General features: G+C 43.1%; 1 protein-coding gene across 1 annotated transcript in view; it reads right to left on the bottom strand.

Annotated features, from left to right (window-relative positions):
* Positions 1-26,265, bottom strand: part of PGM5 (phosphoglucomutase 5) — a 168,014-nt gene that overhangs the window by 4,345 nt on the left and 137,404 nt on the right. Inside the window, exon 10 of the mRNA XM_008512759.2 lies at positions 25,260-25,394. Coding sequence (XP_008510981.1) covers positions 25,260-25,394 — 135 coding nt within the window. The remainder of the gene's footprint in view (positions 1-25,259; positions 25,395-26,265) is intronic.

Below are 26,265 nucleotides of genomic sequence, written 5' to 3' on the forward strand. Positions count from 1 at the left end.
GTAGTTACAACACAAGGGCAGGAACTCTGCCTTTTAGGACTTAAAAAAGTGCCTGCTACTTAGGAGGTATTCGGCAAATATTGGTGGAGTAAATGAATGCTATATCAGTTTGATGAAAAGAATATGATGCGGCAGATAGAGACTTCTGTGGCCACTCACGGAGGGCGTTCTAGGCGAGTGGAAGAGTCAACAGTACTGGATTTTTATTGTCATATTTTTCTTTAGAAATCACAGCTTTAATACATCTGAATCCCAGACACTTCTCTCATTTCATCAACCATGTATCAATGGAAAAGAGAGAAGGGGAGATTTTTTTCTAAAGCAATTGGAAGGGCCCTCAGAATGGGGGATTAGAAGAGGAATTAAAAATTAGAAGCCTGCAGATGTGAGATTTCTGAGGTAGAACTGGAAGCACAGAGCTCGAGAAGCAAAGAGGAACATGAGATGATCTAGTTTCCTTCCAGATGATCTCTAAAGAAAAGCTCTGTTAACTTCTGCTAAGAGAGCCTGAAGCAACAGCTTTGCTTGAGGTCTGGTCTCTGAGACCTGGCCCTACAACAGGACTCACTCTTGGGTTTCTTGAACTAACTTTGGTCTCTTTGTGTTCTAAACTAAATCAATATTTTGAACCAAATTAAAACAAAATCACATTAATAAAATAAACTCACCCAAAGTCCGTTTTTCTTGGATCATTTTGAGGGACCATCATTGTCCAGCTTTCTACCACCAAACCTCTTGCAAACCGAGATTAATTTTTTCACCAAATCAGCTCATGGCCCCACCGTCCCCTCTCTGCTACTAGCAGATCCCACTAAACTCTCCATCGGCTGAGTTGGAAGTGCTCTTTGGTGAGTCTTTCTCTCCGTTTTCCACATCCAAGCAGTTGCCAAACTCACCGATCACATTTCCACAATGGCTCCCATCCACCCACTCCTTCTCAGCCCATCGCCCCTTCCTAAACACAGTCCTCTTTCATCCCTGGCTTGCAGGACTCAGCTACCTGTTCTCAGCCTCTCCAGAGTGAGCTTTTAGGAATCCTGATGTAAAAGTCTGGGATGATTTCCCAAGGCTGGTCAGCCACCCTCAGCATGGCTGTCGGGTTCTTGATCACTGGGTCTTACCCTCTCTGGTAGGCAAAATAATAGCTCCCCAAAGCTGTCACATCCTAATTTCTGTCATCTGTAAATGCGACCTTATTCAGAAAACATGGGTTTTGCAGATGTGATTAAGTTAAAGATTTTGAGATGAGGAGATTATCCTGGATTTTCCAACTAGACCCTAAATGCAATTACAAGTGTCCTGATAAGAGAGTCAGAGAGAGATTGTATGCCACACACACAGAGGAGAAAGTGATGTGAAGTTGGAGGCAGAGATGGGGGTGATGTGGCCACCAGAGGCAAGGAAATGATTCTCTTCTAGAGCCTCTGAAGGGAGTGTGGGCCTGCCAGCAACTTGATTTCAGAACTCCAGCCTCTTGAACTGTGAGAGAATAAACTTCTGTTGTCTTAAGCCATTCAGTTCATGGTATTTTGTTACAGCAGCCAAAGGAGATGAATACATCCTTCCTTTCCACAATTCCTCCTCAATCTGTGGCCTCCTGCTCGTCTCACCCCCCTGCACCCCTTAAACTGTGATGTCTCAGGGGAGGCAGCCCCCACTCTCTCGGTCCTCCACTTTTACATGTGTTGTTCTTTCAGTTCAGAACAGTGTTGCGATCTCACCCGTCCCTCAAGGCCTCCTTCATGAGATCTCTCCGATTCCCCTCCCCCACCAGGTGGGATCTCTCCGTTCTCTGAACCCCTCACTCGCTTCTCTGTTGATTCCTTTGTACCTCGATTTACAGGAATTTGTATGTTTTTTTCTCTTCCTCTATCACACTTTAAACTCTAAGCTACCAGAAGGCAAAATTTTTCTTAAACGTGTCTCCCTCATGATATGTGTGTTGCCCATAAGAGACGCCAAAAAAAGGGAAAAAAAAGGTGGGTTTGGGAAATTCTGTAACTGGTGAGTTCTTGAGTGTTTAATGCAGTGGGTGATCTACCTGTAAACTACCTTGTGCTCTGCACCCGCTTCATCAGGAAGAATCACTGGGAAGAGAGGAAAGTACTCATCCATTCCCCTACCTCACCCAAGTAAGAGACCAGCCTTTTGTGTGTCTCGGGCCAGGACCCTCTCTGCCTGCCAAAGGTCGAGGTGCTTGGGTGGTTTGAAGGAGCACTCCGTGCCAATGCAGAGCAGGGGGTGCAAGCTTCATGACCCAGCTGAAAGAAGAGGAAAGCTGTCCAATCAAGAATGCAGCAAAAGGAAAACTTCTGGAAATGGTGGGAACCCCTTGGATGTAGTGCCGCTGAGGAGGGAGGGATGTGCGGGGAGAAGGATGGCCTGTGGGCTGTGGCCAGGCCCCTGCTTAGAGCAGTGCCACAGACAAATGGCAGGGACAACACACAGAGGTAAGGCAACCAGAGAGACCTGCACTCTTCCCCAGGACAGCATGCACCCTCTCCCTGCCTCCATCCTGGCTGTGCTGTTTTAATAATGTGGAAATGGGAGGAAGCCCCAAATGGCCACTACTGAGCTTCCTGCCAATTTCAATAGGAATGACCAAACTAGAGATAGTTTGTTGCATACAATATGGAAGTGTGACATTTCTTGCATCCCAGGAGTCGTGCAGCAATCCCTACCTGTTATGACTATAAAATCTGGAGTCATCCTCTGGCTTTGTTTCCAGGACATCCCAGCATTGGAGAAAGTTTCTGGTTACACTGCCCTTCAAATCCTGGACACTCACACCATGTAACAGAGACAGCCAAGTACAGAGATCTAGAACCGTCGGGGCCACTTCACAAGGGCCCTGCCCAAGGGGGTTAGTGGGGATGGAAATCTATCCCAAGCCCTTCTCAGAAGATGGCAAAGGGCTGCATCTTCCCAGAGGAAGGGATATCTTCTCATGAAGATGCCGTCCACCAGCCTCATCGTCCTGTGCATTCCCGCTGAGGGCGCCTTTTTCTAACACACACAAAGGTGCCCTATAGGCTAGACACCACTCTGTTTACAGTAGTCAAGATTTTAGGTAACAAAGATGAGTAGCTATTTTAAATCCATTTGAGAAGCATCTAGAAGAGAAATTATTACTGAAAATAAAATCAAATACATTTTTGCTAATAAAAATTAAGTGAAAATGCTAAACGCTGAAAACATTTTGCTCTTTATTATAACACATACAAACATAATCCTAACTTTAATCCACTTTCATGTAATTAACCTACCTTGATCCCAAATGGGCCTAAGTATATAGAGAACATAGAATATGAAAAATGACTATAGATAAATAGGAATTCTGAGCCCCACACTAAGGGAACCCATCTATCTTGTCAATATCAGCAACCAGCCTCCACGAAAGCTCTCTTCAGAGGGGGAGAAGCCATTCCAAGATATAAGTGTATGAAATACTCCCCAAAAAGTTCAATCGAAGCAAAACTAAACTAGCGTTTTTGGAAGAGCGTGACAAGCCTAACAGAAGCCACGCCAACCAGGCCAGTTTGGCCTCCTTCTCCAGCATCCTCTTCACTTTTGCAACTGAGTTGGGATTTAGGAGGTGAAAGGCAGCACTTAGGGTGCAAATCCAAAATAAAATAGAAGAGGCATGAAGCTGATTTTCCTATTTATTCAAGTGTGAGCTCCATCTGGCTCCACTCTCGGAAGTATTGTGTGTGGGCATGGAGAAGGGGAGAAGGCAAACGTGCTTGCCACCATCCATGGGCACAGCTGAAAGGCATTAGGCAGAATCCCGGTGCCCTTGTTCTGTAATGCAAACACAAACCAACCCACAAGAGTTTAACATCTTCTTTATCCATTCATCCATCAATGGATGCTTAGGTTGCTTCCATATCTTGGCCATTGTAAATAATGCTACAATGAACATAGGGGTGCATATATCTTTTCGAATGAGTGTTTTTGTGCAATGGAATATTACTCAGCCGTACAAAGAATGAAATCTTACCATTTGTGACAACCTAGATGGACCCAGAGGGCATTATGCTAAGTGAAATAAGTCAGACAGAGAAAGACAAATACTGTATGATCTCACTTATATGTGGAATCCAAAAAACAAAACAAACAAAACAAAACAGAAGTAGACTCATAGATAGAGAGAACAACCTGGTGATCACCAGAGGGGAGGAGGGAGGGGCTCCAGCAAAATAGCTGAAGGGGATTAAGAGGTACAAACTTACAGTTATAAACTAAATAAGTTATGAGGATGTAACATGGGGAATATAGTCAATAATATTGTAATAACTTTGTATGGTGATAGATGTTTACCAGACTTACTGTGGTGATCATTTCATAATGTACCTAAATGTCAAATCACTATGTCATACACCTGAAACTAACATAATATTGTATGTCAACTATAGTTCAATAAAAAAAGAAAAAATAAGAGTTTACAGCTTAAATTTCTGCTCCCTTGTTCACTCTATTGCTTTTCCTCTTTCCCCTCTTTTCTCTTTTTATACTCTCGTCTGCCACCAAAAACATTGCAAAAGAGTGAGAAATGACTAATTGGTTGAGAGCACCACAATTTACACCTACCATCCTAAATTGTCCCTATAGCGTCTTCATGTTTCTCTTCATTGGGTATATCCACAACAGGCTGCAAAGGTTTCCTTCATGTGGCATATGCATGCCAGTAGAAAGGGAAACCAGAATTGCCCAACCCTCCCGCCACTTACAAAATTGTTAGAAATACAACTGCATGGTTGAAAGCAGAAGTTAACAAAAGAAAATGACCCATGTCCTTCTAGTTCCTGTTACTCAAAGGACTCTCCTTGTAAGCATTTGCCTCCTCTTTTTCCCTCTCTTCCCTAACTACTTCCAAAGCCAAGATCTAGGCTATCAGTCCTTGTTGCCATTTTTTAAAAACTGGGTTCCTGTGGTTGGAACAATAATGTGATTCAGCTTGGCTTTCTGCATATGGATCCCAGGAAGCCTTGTCCTTAGAGGTGAATGAAAAGCGTCTCGAGAAGTCTTCCAATGATTGGTCAGCAGACTGTTACCTGAGGACGAGGGAAGAATCACCTGGGGATACTGCTGTGGGCTCCTGTCATGGAGATGCTGTTTCAGTGAATCTAGGGACCAGGCAGGGCATGTGTAGCCGGGACAAGCTCCGGAAGTGATTCTCATGCATACAAAGGCTTGGACCACTCTGATAAGGTGTTGTGCTACTTACTCTAGAAGGCGCAGTGTAGAATAGTGGTGCCAAGCACGGATGCTAAAGAAAAACGGCCTGGGGTCAAAGCCTGGCTCTACCCCTTTTGAGCTGTGCAACTTGAGAAAGTTATTCAACCTCCCTGAGCCTTAATTCTCCTTACATGAAAAAAGGTGCACTTCATAAAGCAGTGCCTGGCACAGAGGGAGGATGTATAAACATTGCTGTCATCATACAAACCAGTGATTGAATTGGACTAACACTGGAGCACCTTCAGGGCAACCCATGACCAAACAGGGGTTGGGCTGACCCATGACTTGACCATGTGTTAGGTGGGGAAAGAAGTTAGGGCCTAAGAGAAACGGGAGATGCACGAATTGAACACATGAATGAGTTGAGCTTGGGATTAATTCCACCTCCAGCACTAACTAGACAAGATTCTTAACCTGTGTCTCATTTTTGAAATTGGAATGCTAATATAGTTCCTGCGTCAGCGGGTTGTTTTAAACATGAAATGAAACAAAGCATATAAAGCACTAAGCGAAGTGCCTGTCACACCGTAAACAATCAATGGTGGGTACGAACAGCATTATTATTAAATGTCACCAGTCAGTTTTAAATTATGATGTTTTCATTGCCTAATTATTTACAGGCATCAAAGCAACTCTCAGACATAGACTCTGTTTGGCTGGCTCTTTTCCCTGTGGGCCAGCAATTAGAATTCAGATCTAAAGGCCATACCCTGTCTGCCCTTAAATTGCCACTAAGCCACATTTCAGAGATGGTCTTACAAATAGCATCAACAAGCATAGAAGAAGGGATCTTTCTCATATCATCGCATGGCAGGGGTCCTCCTCCTCCATGCAGTCCACAGCTGAGAACAGCATTCAGAAACAGGCTGACACAGTTGTTACCAGGTAGTTAGATGTATAAACAGCACGACCCCCAGCAGCGTCCCCAGCCTTGCCTTCACGGCTCTGTCCCTGAAGGCTGTCGGGAGGCCTCACCCTGTTAAATATGCGCTTGGCACGGATGCACATCACATACGTTCCTGCTCTTGCCTAAGCTGTCTTGGAAGCCAGAAGCTGTTATGTTTCCTGGCTGGGTTTAGGTCACAGGCAACAGAATTGGCTCCACAGCGAGACAGAGAACTGATTTTCTGGCTTGCAAAATCTCAGGAAACCGAAGCGCTTCCTCTTGCCCTCATCCATAGCTTGTGCCTCAGGTTCTGAAGTTTTGACTCTTCTTCAGGGATCTTTCCACAGCTGACACTGAGAACCCACTATGGGCCAAGCACTATTCCAAATTCACATCTTGAGTTAATCTTTATAATAGTCTATGAGGTAGGTGGTATTATCCCATTTTACAGATGGGGAAACTGAGGCTCAGAGGCAGTACATTAACATTACTTGCTCAAAGTCACATAGCCAGTAAGTGGCAGAGCTAGCTCTGGGCCCAGTCAGTACTGCCATTTGAACCGCACAGCTGTGCTGGTCTCACTATCCTAGATGGCTCTTCTCCTGAGGGAAGAGTTTTCATTTTCTGAAAGTTTAAAAAATACTTGTCTTCATGCCTTTACTGTAAAAGGTTTCTGTGTTCCAGGTACATTATTTGAAAACTATCCCTTCCCAATCACAGGGAAGCGGATAAAAGTTACACACTTGAATTACATATAAAGCTAATGCTTGTACTTCTGGAGCCCTAGCGTATTTGAGTTCTAAACGAACTCATCAGATTGTTCTCCCTAGTTAGCAAGAAATACAGTCAGCACATATAGCCTATGTTCGAGATTTTTCTTTAGCAATACTCTTTCTGAGATGAAACGATTTCCTTTTGATTCGTATTTGCAGAATTTTTATCATGAAGAGATGTTGCATTTTATCAAATGCTTTTCTGTAACCATTTTGTTATACTTTCTACTTAAATGCCCTTGTGAGAATACTCTGAATTGTTCACTCCTCAGTATATAGTTAAGTTTTACACATGTTCCCTGTGGCATGAAAAGAATCGATATGTTGACGTTGTTTGGTGTAGTGTCTATCTATGTGCATTAAATCAGGCATGTTAATGATATTCGTCAAATATTCTACACTGTTACTAATTTTTGTGTTTACTTGTTCTAATAATTACTGAGGGGGTGTTAAAATATTCCAGCACAATTGTGGATTTGTCTATTTCTTCTTAAAGTTCTGTCAATTTTTTGCTCCATAAATGTAAAATTGTTGGGTTTTCCTGGGAGAATTAGACCTTTGGTCATTTTGAAGAGTCCCTATTTATCTTCAGCAATATTTTTGACCTTTATCTGAAACTAATGGAACTAGATTTTTGGCTATTATTTGTATATACATTTTTCTTATTTTTTTTGAACTTTCAAATTTTCTGTATTTTTGCTTAAGACGTGTCTCATAATGAGCTTATGTTTATCTTTTTAAATAATCCAGACTTTGTCTTTTCCCTGGAGCACTTAGTTCATCTACATTTAAAGTAATAACTAATACATTTGTGTTTAAATCTACCATCTTGTATGCTTTTTATTTGACTTACCTGTTTTCCTTTCTTATCTTGGATTGATTTTTTAAAGTTATTCCATGTTTTCCTCTCTTAGATTGGAAGTTATATCTTTTTCTACTGTTTTTTTTGTGACGGTTGCCTAGAAATTTCACTGTGAATCCTTGATCTATTAAAGTCTAATAATGATCTATACCTTTACTTTCCTCCAAGATGTGCAAGGATCTAAGCATTCCTTAACCACAGCTCCTCTCATGGTGCTTATAGCTATTGTGGTTGTATATTTTGATTCTCTATAATATGATAAATATTTTTAGCACCAGAAGACATTATTAATGTTTTATACATCCAATGTTCTTATAAACCAACCCCTAATTCTAGCTTTTCTTTGCTTTTTATTTCTTGCTGCTTCTCTGAGTTTCCATGTGGGATAATTTTCCTCCTAACTAAAGAATACCCTTGAGAATTTCTTTTTGTGTGGGTCTGCTGGTAGCCTATTCTCTCTCTCTCTCTCTCTTTTTTTTTTTTGGTCTAAAAATGTCTTTATTTTGCTTTCATTTTAGAAAGATAGTTTCCAGGTTGTCAGTTATTTTATTTCAATCTTCTGATTTTCAACGTTGCTGTTGGAAAATTCGTTGTCAATCAAACAACATGGTCTTTGATTTTATTTTATTTTTTTTGGTGTTTGTCTTTGACTTTCTGCAATTTTAGTCTGCCGTGTCTAGATGTGAATTTATTGTTATTTAGCCTGCTTTGGCTTCTAGACCAGTGGACTGATCTCCTTAATTGGTTCTGAGAAATCCTCAGCTACCATCTTTTCAAGTTTTACTTATACCCTTGCCACTCTCTCCTCTCCTTTGGAGATTCCAATTAAATTGTGTTAGACCTCACTGTGCACTTCACATCTCTTCCCCTCTATTCTACATTTTCTACTGATTCTGGTGCATGTTGCTTTGTCTCTTCAAGTACCTTGTAGTCTTTTATTGTTTGCTGGCATTTTGTTTGAAACATTACTTCTAGAAATAACTTGAGACCTAGGATATTAGTAGCTTCCTTCACGTCCTTTTACGAGACTCGTGAGGGAGCTAGCAGTTCAAAGCCATGGATTTATAACCCGCTGGATTACAGTCTGTACTCTACCTTTGGAATGGTTCCCTTCAAGTTCATAATCTAGAACAGTGTTGTTATGCCAGGCTGTCTGCCTTTGGTGAGGCCTTTACTCGAAGCAATTTTCCTTCTGACACATGAATCTGCCACTGAGGTCTGCCTCTTAGCTGTCTCCGTTGGTTAGCCCTTTGGGTGGCACAGGAAGGTGGTACTAGACCAGGTACTCCCCCTGGACCTGACACCTGTCACCTACACTCCATGTAGTTCAGCAGAAGCAGCAAGCATCTCTCCTGGACAGGCAAATGCGCAAGGCTAGAAAGAGCCCTGGCTCATCTGCCTGAGCTCCAACCTCCTTCCTAGTCATGTTACCATCTTATAAGGTCATTAGTCGCTGATGCTTTCATATATTTCTTTCAGCTTTTTTCTTTTCAGAGGGAGGGTTACTTTGAGTCACCTAGTCCACCACTACTAGAAGCTAGAAGTCCTTTACACAGGGTTGGGTTTTCTTCCGTTATCATTTTCCTGTCAATACTTAAGAATCAAATTCCACATGAAAATCCAGGAAATCTGGCACCCTGGGCTCACATATAAATGAGGCAGTAAGTGGAGAGAGTGAATGTCACCAGAGTCCCCACCACGCTCTGCCATCTAAACTAGCCCAGTCGAGGATGGGCTGCCTGTCTTCATGGGCATCTGAATTTGCTACCACTGAACCAGCAATAATGTAGTAGCAGCAGTGAAATGATCTCAATATTAATGAGAACACATTTTACTTGGATTGTTACATATCCAGGGATCTGGACATTCTAATTTAAATTTTCTCTTTTTTTGAAATAGAGATTCTCACTACGAGGAGCTTAAAGACTATGAGGGAGGGCTGGCAGGGTTGTGTGAGGAGCCCAGAACACTTTTGGGGAGTAAAGGGACTGAGACCCTTCCCAACCTCTACTCCCTGAGATTCAAATTCTCAGCATGGACTGAGCTGACCATGACTAAGGCACAAACGATAACTCAGTAACTGTCTCCTCTCAACCCAGTTCTCCCGGGGGTACACTGGAGCTTGCCTGAGCCCGGCAAAGCAGCTCTGCGAAGGAAACCACAAAGCAGAGATGCTGAGGCCCCAGCCCATTCTGGCTGGGAAGAGCCCTGAGAGAATGGGCTCTTTTCCTCTCCTGCCTTGAGGAACCGCCAAGGTATAGGCACGGATCTTCAGTGGCCAGATGGTAGAGGCCCACCCCACCATCTCCTTTCAGGCCCACCCGTGGGGAGGCCCACTCTGGGGTGTGATACTGCTCCTCCAGGGGAAAAGTTAACAGTCTGTCTGCACATCCCACAATTGCCACCCCGCAGCCCCACTTGATGTAACCCATTCCAGGTAGCATTGTGGATTCCCCAGTTTCTAGAGGGTACAGCCTTCTAAGGGAAGACTACCCTTTGGAAAGGATTTGAGGGCGTAAATGGGGTAGGAAGCCTGAAAGAGAGACTAGACTTCCCACTACTCTGGAATCGTGGGGCTCAAGGATTGCATCTGAGAACACTCTCAGAGGACAGGTTGGGTGTATTACTGGTTGCCAGACTGAAGATGGGCACCCTGATTGCTCTAATTTATTTTTCATAGGTGGGTGTTCATCCTCACATTTTTTGATTGCACCTAGTATAGCACCCTAGTTAAGACCAAGGGCTCTGGGACTGGAGTCTAGATTCAAACACCAGCTATACTACTTAGAAATAATAGGCCATTCAAATTCTCAGGGCCAAAGTTTTCTCACTTGCAAAACATGGATGGATAAGTACCTATCACATTGGATTGTGGTGAGAATTAGATGTAACACACACAAAACATAGCATTCTACCTAGCCCATATATAGGCAGGCACCTGATACATGCTAATAACATTCTTCTTGTTCATCTTGAAGCAGGAAACGTGGCTTGTTAGAACAGTGGGGTGGAAGTGAGAGAACCAGCATTCTAGCCTCAACAGGCTGACCTGTTAGCTAGTCAACGACCCCTCTGGCTTCTGCTTCCTTGCCCTTAAAATGGAGTTCTTATTATCTTTCCTGATGGAAGATCAGATAAAAAAGATCAAGGATATCAGAAGCGTTCTCAGCTCTTTGAGTGAAAGACACCCAACGAGGCTCCAATCAGAAGCAAGATCTCTCTGAGTCAGCGGAAGCTCTCCGCCCCAAGAAAGCTGGCCTGCCTTTCTGCTTCTGTGCCCTGGGGCCCCATCTCTCCAGCTGGAGGGAAGGCAATCAGACTGCAGTTGGACAAGACTTTGCTGAAAACAGAAGGAACAGTCGTCACTGTACTTGGAACACATTCCTGAAGGGTGTATCAGTTTCTAAAGCAGTTAGTGAGCAAAGATGGCTATGCAGAGCACAAGTAGCAAGAGCAAACTGAAAAGAGAGAGAATTTCTGCTGTGAGGGCTGCCTGAGTCAGATGGCAGAGGCAGTACAGCAGGAGAAGCACCCTAAGAAGATTGAAATAAGCCCTCTACTCGAAAGGAGATTCTTCCCCAGCATATCAAGATCATTAGTGGAATTTATGGACAGTTAACACACATTTTACACAGTGAGTGAGTTTCTTCCGCTTTTGACAAAAGAACATGCTCTTCTGTGGACTTTACCTTTAAGACACAACTACCGTATAACCCTTAAGTATTTTAAGTATATTATTGACCTTTACCTTGTAATTGAAGTCGTGCTAGACTGTCTACCCCAGTTTTAGCAAGCCTTCCTATGTTGGTAAAATCAAATTAGAACTTTCTCTACTTCATCCCCAGGTTATTTTGAATGTCTCAGCTTGGCTAGTATAATTGTGTGAAGAAAACACAGTCTAACGCTGAGGAGTTGGTGTTAAGGTAGGGTTTCTATGGAGATGCAAAGTGAAACTGATTTTCTTGTTTCTCTTTTCATTAATTGTTCTGAGAAGCAGAAACAGTTCTTCAAAGGTCTTGGGACATTTGTCAGGGTTATTTTCTGCACTTTGGGTAATTTTCCAGAAGTAGGAGGGAATAGCAGAGGCCAGTCACCCCTATAAATGCTTCCTAGTGGTTTGGCATTAGAGGGATTTATCGGGTCTGGAGGGAAAGTCAATCTTCCTAAGTGGAGGTGGAAATAAGATCGTGAAGGTCATCATAGCAGGAATTCTCAAACTTGAATGTGCACGCAGATCACCAGGGGAACTTGCCAAAATGCAGAATCTGATTCAGCAGGTCTGGAATGGGGCCTGAGACTCTGCATTTCTAAGAAGCAACCAGTGATGTGGACACTGCTGGTCCGAGGATGACCCTTTGGGTAGCGAGAGTTTAAAGTGCTGATGAAACCAGCATAAACTGCATCTGCTTTTAAACTTTTTATTGAATCTTATTTAAAAGAACGATGAATTCATAATGACTGCAAATTCTGTGCAATATTACTATGAGACACATTATGCTAATATAAATCAGGGTCAGCGGCTTGAGTCACCAATACAGAATGCCCTCGAGGGTCAAAGACAGTATAAAATGTACAGCTGGAAAATCTTAGTAAATCATCAAAGTGTCTTAGCTTTCGTTGACCACCATACTGAGCACCCTAACTGTAATTCTCGAGAATGCTACTAAAAGCAAACAAAGATGAAAAGCAACAACAGACTTGTTGCTCCCAAGGGATGTGGGGCTCCCTTGGGGAGTGGGTTTGAGCATCTGAAATGTGATGGCGCCTTGTTACCAACTCCTGGAAGCCGCAATCACACCAGAATCCAATGCCCAGGCGCTCCCTGGCTTTGTACAGCTGCATTCTAATGTGCATGCATTCCAAGTATTCACCAGGCTCTCTCACACTTTCCTTTTTCCATCCCATTTCTCCATGAGCTTTTCCTTAATGTTTTTCCTTTCTCTTCCGACATAGTTATAGCGCTGCTCATCTGAAAATCATTCATAGGCAATTGCTTTAAATAGAAAAAAGAAGGAAACTTCCTATAAGAAACCAAAAACCCGAAAAAAGAATTCAATTTCATGAGTGCAAATGGTCTCTCAGACATTTTCCTTCCATGTTTCATTGCAATCAAAAGCCATGGGGTTCAATCTCAGAAGGCCAATTTTGGAGATTTCCAGAGATATTCGATATTGTTTTCTAAAACTTTAAAATTCATCTCTCTCTCTATGTATAAACACACATGAATACAAATTTAATTTTACCTTTAACAAAATGTATTTTTAGCCGAGCTCATTTGGATGTATGCTTCATGAATGTAATCAGAAATTGTGCATAATGTTCAAAAATCTGTAAAGCCAGGGCCAGCAGACCATGGTCCTCAGGCCAAGTCTGGCCCACTGCCTGGATTTTGTAGAGTCTGTGAAATAAGAATGGTTTTTACATTTTTAAATGGTTGGGGGAAAAAAATTGGAAGAAGAATATTTTGTGACATGTAAAAGTTATATGAAATTGAAATTTCAGGGCCCGTAAATAAATTCACTAATCCATTTACGTGTTGTGTGTGGCTGCTTTTGTGCTACAACGGCAGTTCAGAAGATGCAACACAGACCATATGACTGGTGTTATGGGTTGAATTGTGTCCCCCTCAAATTCGTGTGTTGGAGTCCTAACCCCCAGTTCCTCAGAATGTGACCCTCTTTGGAGATACGGTCTTTACAGAGGACATCAAGTTAAAATGAGGTCGTTAGGGTGGCCCTAATCCAATATGACTGGCATTCCTATAAGAAGGGGACATCTGGACACAGGCAGAGAGGGGAAATGATGGAAAGAGTTATAGGAGGGAGACAGCCATCTACAAACCAAAGAGAGAGAGAGGCCAGGAACAGATCCTTCCCTCACAGCCCTCAGAAGGAGCCAACCCTGCCAACACCTTGACCTTGCACTTGTAGCCCCCAGACCTGTGAGACAATAAAGTTCTGTCGTTTAAACCACTCTGTCTGTGGTACTTTGTTACAGCACCCCTAGCAAACTAATACAGCTAGCAAAACTTAACGTATTTACTTTACCAAAAAAGCTTGCCAACACCTACTCCATTGGGCTAATGTTTTGCCCTTAACACTTGGAAGCCAGCAAGCACATGCTCACAACCAGCAACAGAGACTCCAGAAATCCTCTCTTCAGTGAGCCTACCCTTGGTCTCCCACCGACTCTAATCTTTAAATCCTTTCTCTCTGGCAAATGAGCTGGGAACAACCACCCAATTGCACATTTTCTTGGATAAAATAAGATTATTGAACAACGCCAACTCAGTACCTCTTGCTTCAAGCCAGGAGGGCAGCAAATTTGTTCCACAGGCTCCAAGGATTCTAAAGGATGGGAGGAGTGAGAGAAGGAGAGGAGAATGGAGAGACGGGTAGAGAATCTCACTTCATTTTTGAATCTTTCAGTAGCGTATGGTATATCTAGAACACCGTGTCGCAAGGACCCTGAGACCCTCTTACAAGACCAAGATCTTTAGAAGCTGCCAGTTCTCTTGAGACACCTCCCATAGATCCAGTTGGCCCTCTGAGAATTTAAGGGGAGAAGATAAGATAAGACAGGTTAATGCCATGCGAAAACAAATTGCTAATTCGTCTGAGACTCTTTGACCTTTATATGATCAGAAAACTGGTCTACATAACTATTAACAAAAATAGCAGCAAGAATAATACTATTAATGACAACTAACATTTATTGAGCACTTTTTCTGTGCTAGGCATTGTTAAAAGCACTTTATATGAATTATCTCATTTAATCATCACAACAACCCTAGGAAATAAAAAGTTTTCTTATCCCCATTTGACTGATAAAGTAACTCAAGCTTAGAGAAATGAAGTTACCCAAGATTACAGAACCGGAGAATGGCTGAACTGGGCTAAAGATGAAAGATGGGGGCCAGCCCAGTGGCGCAGCAGTTAAGTGTGCACATTCTGCTTCAGCGGCCTGGGGTTCGCCGGTTCGGATCCCAGGTGCGGACATGGCACTGCTTGGCAAGGCATGCTGTGGTAGGCGTCCCACATATAAAATAGAGGAAGATGGGCACGGATGTTAGCTCAGGGTCAGTCTTCCTCAGCAAAAAGAGGAAGATTGGCAGCAGATGTTGGCTCAGGGCTAATCTTCCTCAAAAAAAAAAAAAAAGACCAAGGATATATGATTCCAACGCCCAACCTTTGAACAGTGGGCCATTTGACTTCAATGGTTTGTGAAAAACAAAATCTTGGTGCTCCCAAATAATTTTATCCTCCTGAATAAATGACAGTGGTTTCGTCTTTTCCTGTCTGTATTAAGCATGTCTCTTATTCTGATGCTTTGACATCTTGGTCCTTGCTGACACTGGAAGGGACTGTCCCTCCCAGGACTGGCTAATTCCTAGAGATAACAAACAGCTCCCACGGGAACACAGCCTTCATATGCAGACTGGCCAACCACAGCCCAAACCCCAGCCACCTCCTTTATCGGGCTCTCACACTCAGGTCACTATTTCTCTGTCTTGATCACCCCAGGGCCAGGTACCAGGCAACTAGAGATAGCCCCTATGCCCCAGAACCTGATGAAATTTTTCCAACTAGTTAATCTAAACCTTCTTAACTTGCCTCACCAGTTCCTTCCCATGGAAACCACAATAAAGCTCTTTTCCACATTTTTCCCACTCCTTCTGCCCCATAACTGACCTGGAGCTTCCCCACGTGGCCCTGCATGGCATGGTGTGGCCCCTCCTCTCAGGAACTGTGAGTAATAAGCTATCTTTTCAATGGCGGTCATCTCCCAATCTGTTGGCCTCAGCATACCTGAATAATAATAAAACCTACATTTTAAAACACTTTCCTAGCCTCATCTACCTCCCATCCCTGTATCATTAAGTTTGAACTATACAGGCCTCAACCTACCAAATAATGCCTCACTTGATGATTTCTACCAGCAAAAATACTTAGAAATGAAACCAAAAAAAGACATATGAATTTCATAAGTCTTTCATTGCCTGTTCTCCTGCCCAAGGCCTAAGCATTCTGGTATTGAAATGTTGTTCTTCTAGAGTTTGTCACACCTCCCAGCATTCCTGGGAGGCAAAAACAAAGGATGGGGAAGTCCCCTACCTGCATCTCAAGCAGGGTTTCTCATTCTGGAATTAGGACGACAAACTCAAAATTAGCTAAGAGCAAACAGGAGAGCAAACACAACCACATTCTTCCCAGATGGCCTGTGCTCCCCACGGGAAAAAGCATGACCGTGGTGGGGAGCCCAGGCAACACCTCATCCTCCCAATGCTGCTCGAGTGCATGGTCTGCCCAGAGCCCTCGTCTGAAGGTTTCAGCCAATGTCCACGTTCCCCATCAGTATTCACTTGCCAAGATACGCTTTCATTTAGAGCAAAGCAAATGATTTACTATCCACCAAAGAAGGGCATTACTTCAAAGAAAGCCTGACTCGCTGCCAGTCCAGGAGCCTTGGGTAGCTTTATACTGAAAGGCATGGAAACTCAGTTGTGCTGTGCATCTGGGCTGGAAGCAAGAAGATGCTGGGAAACCAGACTGTACTGGCCACAGCTTGTCAGACCCATTCATCTGGGGAGAGGAGTTATGACCAGTGATCCTCTATACTTTTGTGACTAATGCAAATTCATTTGTGCTCCCTTTTCAGGCTGAGTAAACTAGATCCAGCAAGACTCTGTGATTTGTGTTCATAAATAGTGCTGGGTTAACCAATAGCTGGTTAAGCATGTGCTTCGTAGAGACACCAAAATAAATAGCATCATAAGGAAAAAAGTCAAAGCTTTGTTAGATGTCCTTACGTTTATATTTAAAGCTAATTTTTGTTTTTATTTTGAGTTACATATGGGGAAGTGGGGAGGGGAAATATAATCATTTCAGGGCTTCGAGTCTGTAAACCTTAATCCCAAATTGACCCAAAGCCAGGATCAAGGCATAACTTTTAGCTTTTCTGCTTCTTAAGGTCACTAGGTTCTTGGGATAAATTGGCAATGACAAGATAGTCTTACAAGATTTGGAATACAGTTTTCTCTCTTTTTTTTTCAAAGATTAGCACCTGTGCTAACATCTGTTGCCAATCTTCTTTTTCTTTTTTTTTTTTATTCTTCCCCCTAAAGACCCACAATACATAGTTGTATATTCTAGTTGTGAGTGTCTCTGGTTGTGCTATGTAGGATGCCACCTCAGCATGGCCTGATGAGCGGTGCCATGTCCTCCATGCCCAGGATCCAAACCAGTGAAACCCTGGGCCACCGAAGCTGAGTGCACGAACTTAACCACTCAGCCATGGGGTGGCCCCAGTTCTCTCTTGTATATACTGACAATATGGGGGATTTGTCTGTGGGATTGACATGAGTGGTGTACAGTGGCAGTCAGCTGTCATCAAGGCCCACGCTTTCTCTAGAGTCCTAGGACATCCACAGTGTGGGTGGACATGGTGAGTACCCATGCTGAGCCAGTGCACACTCAGTACCTTGAAGGGACTTTTGATCTCTAGAGAGGCTGAGGGAAACGTCCATTGTCATCAACACTCTAAACAGCCCTGGACTGTGATAGCCACAGCCCCTGGGAAACATCTGCCCAATTCCCAGCCCAAAGGAGTTTTCTGGACACTGTCAGATGACCGGCCCGGGAAGCGTTCTCAGTTCTAGGGAAAACAATCCATAGTGAGAGCAGAGCGTGCATCCAGACTTCAATATCTAAGTGAGAAAAGAACGATTGTTTGCCCTGTTTTTCTTCCCTAAGAGGTAATTTGCCTAAATGAGTAAAAATATAGAAAACCTATACATCTTCGCTTCTTTCTCAGCTTTAATTCAGCAAGTGACTCTGATTTGTGAAAACACAGCTGTCCTAAATTCCTTTCTCTGTCACTAGAGGGAACTCTAACCCACTTGACCACACCTTGTTTGTTCCCTTTCTTTCTTTTTTTAAAAATAATAGTCACAGAACCAAAATTTTAAGGTTAAAGAATATATTGAGACATTATCTTGATTTGTCTTTTCCACTCTTGCCCATATTTAAAAATTATTTGAGTCTATGTGGTCACAGAGACTTCTAAAAAAGCGCAAACCAGCCGTCTTAACTGGGTAGGAGGCCTCCCAGTTGAGAAATTGTTCTAACAGTCAATCTGAACCCCTTCCAGTTCAGCCTGAGTTTATTTCCTCAAATTACATATTCATTAGTTATGGAGAACAGCTGGTCATCTTTCTCTGCATCATATTATTCTCTAAATTCCTGAAGACCTCCAGGTCACGCCTCTTACACGCAAAATGAGCCAGCTCTTTAACTCGGCCATAGAGCTTACAGCCCAACCCTTTAACCACGTGTTTCTTCTCTAAACTCTCTCTACATCACTCCACCCTCCCCCATATGTCCAGATTACAGCAATACAGACTAAACTCTGAGGACAAAAATAAAATGAAGGATTTCCTCATGTTTCTCATTGCATATATGGCTACGAATACAACCCTATGCAGATTTTTGTTTAAATAATAAGTTTTTGATATTTACTTATCTAGTGTGATTCCAAAACCATATGTACATATACGTGTGTATTTACATATATATACATCACTATGCACACATACACATACTTACGTGTACCACACATTTATATATACATATATATACATTTTCATCTTGTCAGGAAAATTGAATGCCTAAATCAATGTCCATTTATGTGTCACTTCGGAATTTCATTCTGTTTCCAACTCTTCTGCACCAGATATATTATCTCAATTTCTAATTTTATTCTCCAAATTTTTAACCACTCACTTCAGATCCCCTATTAAGTATAAAACATACCAGTATGTATTTAGAATGCTATTCTTTTAATAATTTTAAAAAACCTATTCATTGCTAATTCAAATTAAGGGGAGGAAAACTAGTTGTTTTCAAAGCACTCACATTTACCCACATTTATAAGAGTGGTATGATAAAAAATATCTTTGGTCTGTGTCCCTGGTTCCTGGCACAGAGCTTCCAAAATCCTTTGTGCTTCCAGAGGGACAGGAGTGTGTTTCATTAATCATAAGCCCCTTTCAAGCATCCCTCACTTTATGCTGTCGAGGTGACTCTCCGTGGGCCCCTAGAGAGCTTCAGCATGAGGGCTGTAGCCCAGGACCTTCAGTCCCATCCCTCCACTCCCCACCCCCGACCTCTCCGGGGGAGAAGGGCTGGAGGTTGAGTTCAATCACCAAAGCCCAATGATTTAATCAGTCATGCCACGTAATGAAACCTCCATAGAAACTCCTAAACAACATGGTCAGAGAGCTTCTGAGTTGGTGAAGACCTCAAGGTGCCGCAAGAGTGGGGCACCTGGAGAAGGTGTGGACGTTCTGAACCCCTCCCCCCACACCTTGCCCTATGCGTCCCTTCCATTTGGCTGCTTCTGAGTTGAACCTATTATAATAAACCAGTGGTGGTAAGTGAAGTGCTTCCCTGGGTTCTGTGAGTCATTCTAGCAAGTGATCGAGCCTGAGGGAGGGATCAGGGAATCCCCAAATTGGTAGTCGAATGGGCAGACATGTGGGCAGCCTGGGCACCCCATTTGCAGCTGGTGTCTGAAGTGGGGGCAGTCTTGTGGGACTGTGTGTGTGCTAACAGGGAAGTTAGTATCAGAATTGAATTAAACCATTGGGCACCCAATTAGTATCCAAGAATCAGAGGATTGGTAGATGTGAGAAACCTGTGATAAGTCACAGGCAATGAAGCTCCAGGTGCAGCCTCGGATTCAAGCACGGGTGAGAAGAAATTCTCTCTCCTCTGGACCTCAAGCATTAGCATGACAACATGTGTTTTGCTATATGACCTAGTTTGAGTCTCCAACCCAGAAATTATCTGCTTCATGGGTCTTAATGGCTCCCTGACTCAGTTTCCTCACCTGCAAAAGCAGGATGACAATTCTACTCTGGGGCCATTGGAACAATTAATGAGACAATGGATGTATCTAAAGCTAAAGTATTTAGAATGGTGCCCAGCACATAGTAGGGACCTTAAAAATGGCAACTGATTTTATTCAAACTCTCAATCTTGGGAAAACTCCTGACAGTAGCACCCAGGTTCATACTGCTACAGAATATTTCAGTTTCCTGTGTGATATATTCAGCCTGAGATATTCCAAAGTAATTAACACTGATTATTTCATTCATTTGGCAAAACTGTATTGGACATTTAGCATATGCCAGGGGGTATTCTGTGCACTGGGGATACAAGAAAAAAACTAAGTCCTAGTCTCCTGGTGCTTTCATTCTACTGGGTGGAGAGAGACAATAAAACAAATAAATGAGTGAATATATATATGTGAGATGGGGATATGTGCTATGGAGAAAAGTAAAGCAGGACAAGGGAGATAAGCCATGAGGGCTCATATAGGGTGGACAGGGGAGCCCTTACTGAGAAGTGAGAAGGGAAGCCATGCAGCTATTAGAGGGAAAAGCATTCCAGGCAGAGGGAATAGCCATTGTAAATGTCATGAGGCAGAGTGTTCTTGGTATGTTCATGGAACAACAGCTGTAGTGGAGAGAGAAATAGGATGAGAAGTAGGAGATGAAGTCAAAGGGAGAAAGGGGCCGTTTCCAGTAGGGCGTTTGAGACCACAGTAAGAGTTTTAACTCTTCTCTGAGTAAGATGGAGGAGCCACTGGAGGATTTTAGGAGAGCAATAGGTGATCTAACATTTTTTTAAAAAAATCGTTTTGGTTGCCGCGCTGAGACTAGGGTGTGGGTGGGGAGTGGGCAAGAGTGGAAGGAAGGAAACCAATTAGGAGACTACTTAATAATCTACAGGAAAGCACAGTAGCTTGGCCCTGGGGTGAAACGGTAGAGGTGGTGAGACAGGTCAGACTCTGTGTTTTGAAGCTCAGGTTGATAGGATTTTCTGTTGGATGTGGGATATTAGAGAAAGCAAAAAGGAGTCAAGGATGAATCCTAGGATTTTGGCCAAACCACTTGGAAGGGTGGAACGTCCATTTACTGAGATGAAGAAGACACTGAAAGAAGCAGATTTGGTGGGTGAGGCAGAATAGGGGGAGACTGGCAGGAGTCCAGTTTTGCATATGTCAAGTTGGAGACGCCTAGAAGACAGTCAAGTGGAATGCAACGGACAACTAGAGAGTCTAGGGGTCAGTGGTCCATGTGTGCAAGGGCACTAAAAACAGTGTGGCCTTTTCTATAATTTTAAAGAATTCAAGGTCCTGCTTGCTAGAGCTTCTTTGCAATTCAGTGTGTGGCTCCTGGACCTGCAGCACAATATCCCCTGGAAGCTTGTTAGAAATGCAGACTCTCTGGCCTTCCTCAGACCTGAGTCAGAATTTTCACTTTAACAAGATCCCCAGGTGATTAATGTGAACATTAGTTTGAGAGGCACTTGTCTAATTAGAATCATCTCGGAAGCTGATTAAAACTACAGGCCCCACCCCAGAAAAATAAAGTAGATTCTCTGGGCGTAGGGCCTGGGTATGGATATTTTTACTGAGGCCCCGAGTGGTTCTGATGTGTGGTCTAGGTTAGAACCACTGATCTACCCCTTCATTCCTGGCATGTTCCCTCCGTACGGCTAGGTTTGTATTGCAGGTGCTCTTGGAAACCCATCTCTAAAGAGATATGCAGATCTAAGATGGCATGAAGGTGTGTAACTAGAGCAACCATATGTCCTGGTTTATTGGGGATGGTCTCAATTATTATTAGTGCCCCACTCTCAAAAGTATAGCAACATGACAGATGGCTTTTGGTTTGTTTTTTGTTTTTTTTTTTTTGCTGAGGAAGTTTCACCCTGAGCTAACATCTCTTGCCAATCCTCCTCTTTTTGTTTGAAGAAGATTGGCCCTGAGCTAACATCTGTGCCAATCTTCCTCTATTTTGTACGTGGGTCACTGCCACAGCATGGCCACCAACAAGTGGTGTAGGTCCTTGCCTGGAATCCGAATCCAGGTCACCAAAGTGGAGAGTACCGAACTTAACCACTAGGCCATGGGGCTGGCCCCAGATGGCCTTTGGTTTTTGACAGAGGAAACAAATATAGAGGGAGTCTTGGTGCTTAGAGACTAGTCCTTAAAGTCTTCTAGGTACAGCTTATCAGAAATATTCACCTAAATTTTCTCAGTGGTAAGGAGGACTGGGGAGCATCAGGCTTCTTCCAGAGCTGGGGTGGGATAGGGGGCTCATAGATCCTGCAACTTAAGTACCAAAGCCAACTGTTGACTAGCCAGGAGCTGATTATCAGTCTGTGATTGTCCCAGTCCTTAACAAAATTTCTCCTTCCTTGTCCTTTTGGATCTTTTATTGTTCATTAGCAACTCCACCCTCAGGCTCAAACGGACAAGAAAAAGAGGGCAAATAAAAAGTTAATTTAGCAGCCCTGCTAATGAACATGGTGGGAAAGAAAATGGAAACAACTGGACTGTTTCTGGTTACCTGTGAATTTAAATCCTTTTGGCTCATCCCTTTTTCCAAATTATTACCAGCTGGTTTGAGGGCTCGTTGAAAGCCTACTGATTGCCAGTAAAATTAAAGTAATCTTGTATTTTTAAAACTATGTAATCTTCCAGAAATAGGCCTTGGAAGCATTCCCTCTTGATTTACCAGGGACACAGAGTGAGGGCAAGGCAACACCTTCTCCTCTTATCAGAGCCTTGCCCACCTTCTTCCTCCCCTCACCACCAATCCCTAGGTGCATATAGACAGAATTTTCAAAAACTATTTTTGGATGTCAGTAAGAAATTATTTGACATCACCTTAAAACAATAGTATAATCTCTGTTATACAAACAGACCCAAATGGAAAAATGCATAAGCAGGGTAGAGACTCGTGTACATATAGTTTGTATCACAAGTTTTCCTAATTGCATCACTGGGATAGTAATGAATACTTCTACGAGGCAACGACAGCATAAATGCTAAAAACATGTTCTGTTCACATGTGTTTAAAGTATCTGAAAAAGAAATTATTCATGTGCAAAGTCAAATAGCCAGATGCTGATAAGCCAGTTGAAGGGAACGCTCAAGTCCTCGGGTTGAATAACTTGAATGTAGATGGGTATTGAGTTAGGGTGGGTAAAACAATAAAAAACACCTGTTGAATTGGCATAAGATCATCAGTGGGACCTCCGAAGATTAGAGAGGCACTTTAACGGATGTCTGAGTACGTAGAGGTGTTGGGGGAGGGTGGGTATTTGTTCTCTGCTTTCGAGCTGCAAATCACAACAAGCTAAAAAGGTGAATGCAGTTGAGAAAGCAACACAAGCTGGTGTGTCCCTGCCAGGCCCTGGGTCAGTAATAACATGAGCAGCTTGAGGGGAATACCTTATCTTTGATCTCTGTTAACAGCTAACCAAAGCCTTTTCCTCCCTGAGCTCTTTGAAGGCAGAAGCAGGTGGTCCTAGATGGTAAAACTTAAGTGCCTGAGTATAGTTCAGCTAGGCCTGATGGGAGAATCTTCTTCCCTTTCCTTAGGGATTTAGATGTCTTTTAAAATCTCACTCTACATCTTGACTTAAACGTATTATGCAAAATACCTTAAGTTGGTGAAGCAAGGATGTATGGTGTTATAATAATAAGTTCTATTTTAATATAAAATGTTTAGCTAGATCATGTGCTAATTGCTCTGGGAAAACTTATGATTAAAAGAGGTGGAAACAGCAATCAGAAAAGTCCTATCAATGAAGGAATTCCCCAACCATTCAAAATGGCAAACTCTTTAAACCAACAGGGTGGAAAACACACAGTAATGGCGACTAAAACAAGCATCACTTACGTTTTCTTTACCCACGAATTGAAGTATACACTTACACACAACCCTCTAACAGTAGGCCTGTGGAGGATTTTGGCTTCCAAGGAAGCCTCAACAAAAAAGTGGCACCACTTAGCTTTTGAGGACCACTTCAGAAATGGACTCATATGAGCATAGGCTTGTATTCACACCTGTCTAGTGGCCCAGATGTCATACGGCTGCAATCAATGCAGAAGGTAAATACAAATAGCATAACCACTGACCCCGTGCAAATAGGGAAAAAAATGCTGAGAAAAAATAGCCTCGAGTCAGAGTGAGTCAGAGCTGGTGCGGCCAGGAATATCATTCCTCACCCTGTACGTAGCTCTGGACGTTCAGGCCCTTGCTTTAATCTTTATTCCCAACATGAGACGTAGAAGAGTTTTATATGGAAAGAGCGGGTTAGCCTCCAATTCTTGCACGATTTGGTACTATCTTGGGTGAAATGTGCTCACTTAAAAATTATGTTGGCTGAGCGTGGCCCGTCCCTGCATGGAAAGCCTGTGATCCTGAGAAGGAAGGGCCAAAGCCTTGATGGTGGCCTCATGCTCTGCCCCTTCACGCTCTTGGTGACCCTGAAAAGAACTCTCGGCCTCCCAGCCCTCTACTTCCCTATCTGGGACGATTTTACTCCAGAAAGACCTTCTAGTTACACAGTCAGATGTAGGGATCTATGGCACTATTTTTCTCAAGTTCTTTGAGACTCTCCAGAGAAAAATACCATGAAAAGACAAAACAAAACACTAAACTACTGACAAGGAAAACCCTCTCTAATATCTTATTCTGTCCAGGACACAACTATGGCAAATTATTAGCAGAAATTCCGAGCAGCTCTAAAATAAGAAGCAGTGAGTGTTTCTTTGTTTCTCTACTTCTCCACAAAAGAAGCATTGCAGACAGAACCAATGTTTTCATCCCAAGGAATCATCTCATCAAGGACCCTGCTTCAAAACCCAGGGTGAAGTAAAGACCAAAGGGGCAGAGGCAACCAGCAGTGTGGCTGGAAGTCCCCAACATTGTAGTGGGTCCTTTCTGGTATTAATTAATGTTGCCTGGAGCTTTAAAGAATATGGGAGTGGGGAGGCCTATGCTTGTGCCAGTTACTGTTTTCCTCAGTGACTTCTTATTTAGCTCTATTGTTGACAACATGAGAGGGCTTTGCCAAACACAGGCCAGCCTAGCCTTGTTGGTGTCCTCCTTTAACTTGAAGTTCAGGCCAGCCACAGCCTCTCCCTCAGGGTGGGCTCTGCAGCACGCTCTGAGGGGAGGCCCAGAGTAGCATCTATATTGACACTTCAAGGCCATGGTCTGACCCAGTTTTCCAATCACCTGGAGATTCATTATTTGCATGAGCATAGTCAAGTTCCGAAGAGTTTGACTATTTTGACTCTAACTCAAAATTTCCTTAACTTATCTTTACAAGGTGCCTGTTCTTGATGACACCGCAATTAAGAAACTGCAGAACAGTCAAGAGAGGCAAGTTGTTCAGAAAAAGCTTGTCTAAACTTATCAGAGATGCTAGACAGCAATTTTTCTGTGTCAAACACTGTAAAGAATGAATGCAATTTTCTTGGAGTCACTCCAAGCTTGTCCTTCAGCTGGAGCTATCAATATGGAATTTATTTTCCAGAAAGTAAAATCACCCCCACTAAAGGCCTGCAGGGGCTCCCTATATTTGCCAGGAGCGATGAGACACACAGGGCTTGGAGCATAGCTTGGCTTTGGTACCTGGGGCTCCTGGTCATGGCCGCTGGGATCCCTCTCGTAGCTCTCTGCATACAGTCTGATGGTGGCCCGCACGCCGCTGGAGGAACTGAGCCGGAAGATGAGCCGTGACGCATCTGAGAAAACGATCCTCAGGCCCTGAGACCAAGAACATCCGGAATGGATCAGTGAACAAATGAATACACAGGTAAAAATCATTAATACCTACTTTGGAGATCAGCATATTTCTATAATCTAAAGACACACGGGGTCATGACAAGTTATAATTGGCTCTCAACACTCACTGAAGCAGAACAGTGAGGTTAACCTAGAAGCTACTTAAAGTTATCCATTTGTCTCTTTATTCTATTTCTGTTGCCTTGTGGTTAATGCTGGGATAGGGTTAGAAGCAAAACTATGAACAGATGCTCAGTTCCCTTGGTCTGCTGATGTGGGAATCAGAAAGAGGTGGAGTAACAAGGATGAGATGACATTTAATAAATGTCCCTGGGGACAAAGGTATTCCCTTATAAACCTGCTGGGTGCAAACCTGCTGAATAGAGAATTTATTACAGTAAGACAAATTCTCCATGTTGAGGTTACCCTCATGTGACATTAGGCTCTGCTTTAAGTTCATCTTCTCTTTGTTTCTTTCCTCATTCCCACAGTCCTCTTGTAGCAATGGAACCCAACAACGAAATGCTCAGGACTGGAGCCTCAGCTGGGTTCTGAGTGTTCCTGTGTCTATCCTCACCCTCTTGGCTCTCTCCTTCCTTCTTGCTTGTAAGACCTGACCGCCAGGGTGGAGTAGGGGCAGAGCATTTCAGTGCTGCCTATTATTAACTTGTTTTTGGCTCCGAATATCTCCATTCTCTGTGCATCTCTTCTCATTAGTGGCAGGGATATTTGAAAAACAAGACCGTAAGACTATATTGCAACTTTTGTTGAAGGAAATTTGTTTTCTTAAAACAACTGATAAAGTCAGTGTTATAAATAAGCATACTGGCAGGGGCCAGAGGAAAGAAAGGCG

Source organism: Equus przewalskii, chromosome 22 (assembly GCF_037783145.1).
Source record: "Equus przewalskii isolate Varuska chromosome 22, EquPr2, whole genome shotgun sequence".
Taxonomy (NCBI): domain Eukaryota; kingdom Metazoa; phylum Chordata; class Mammalia; order Perissodactyla; family Equidae; genus Equus; species Equus przewalskii.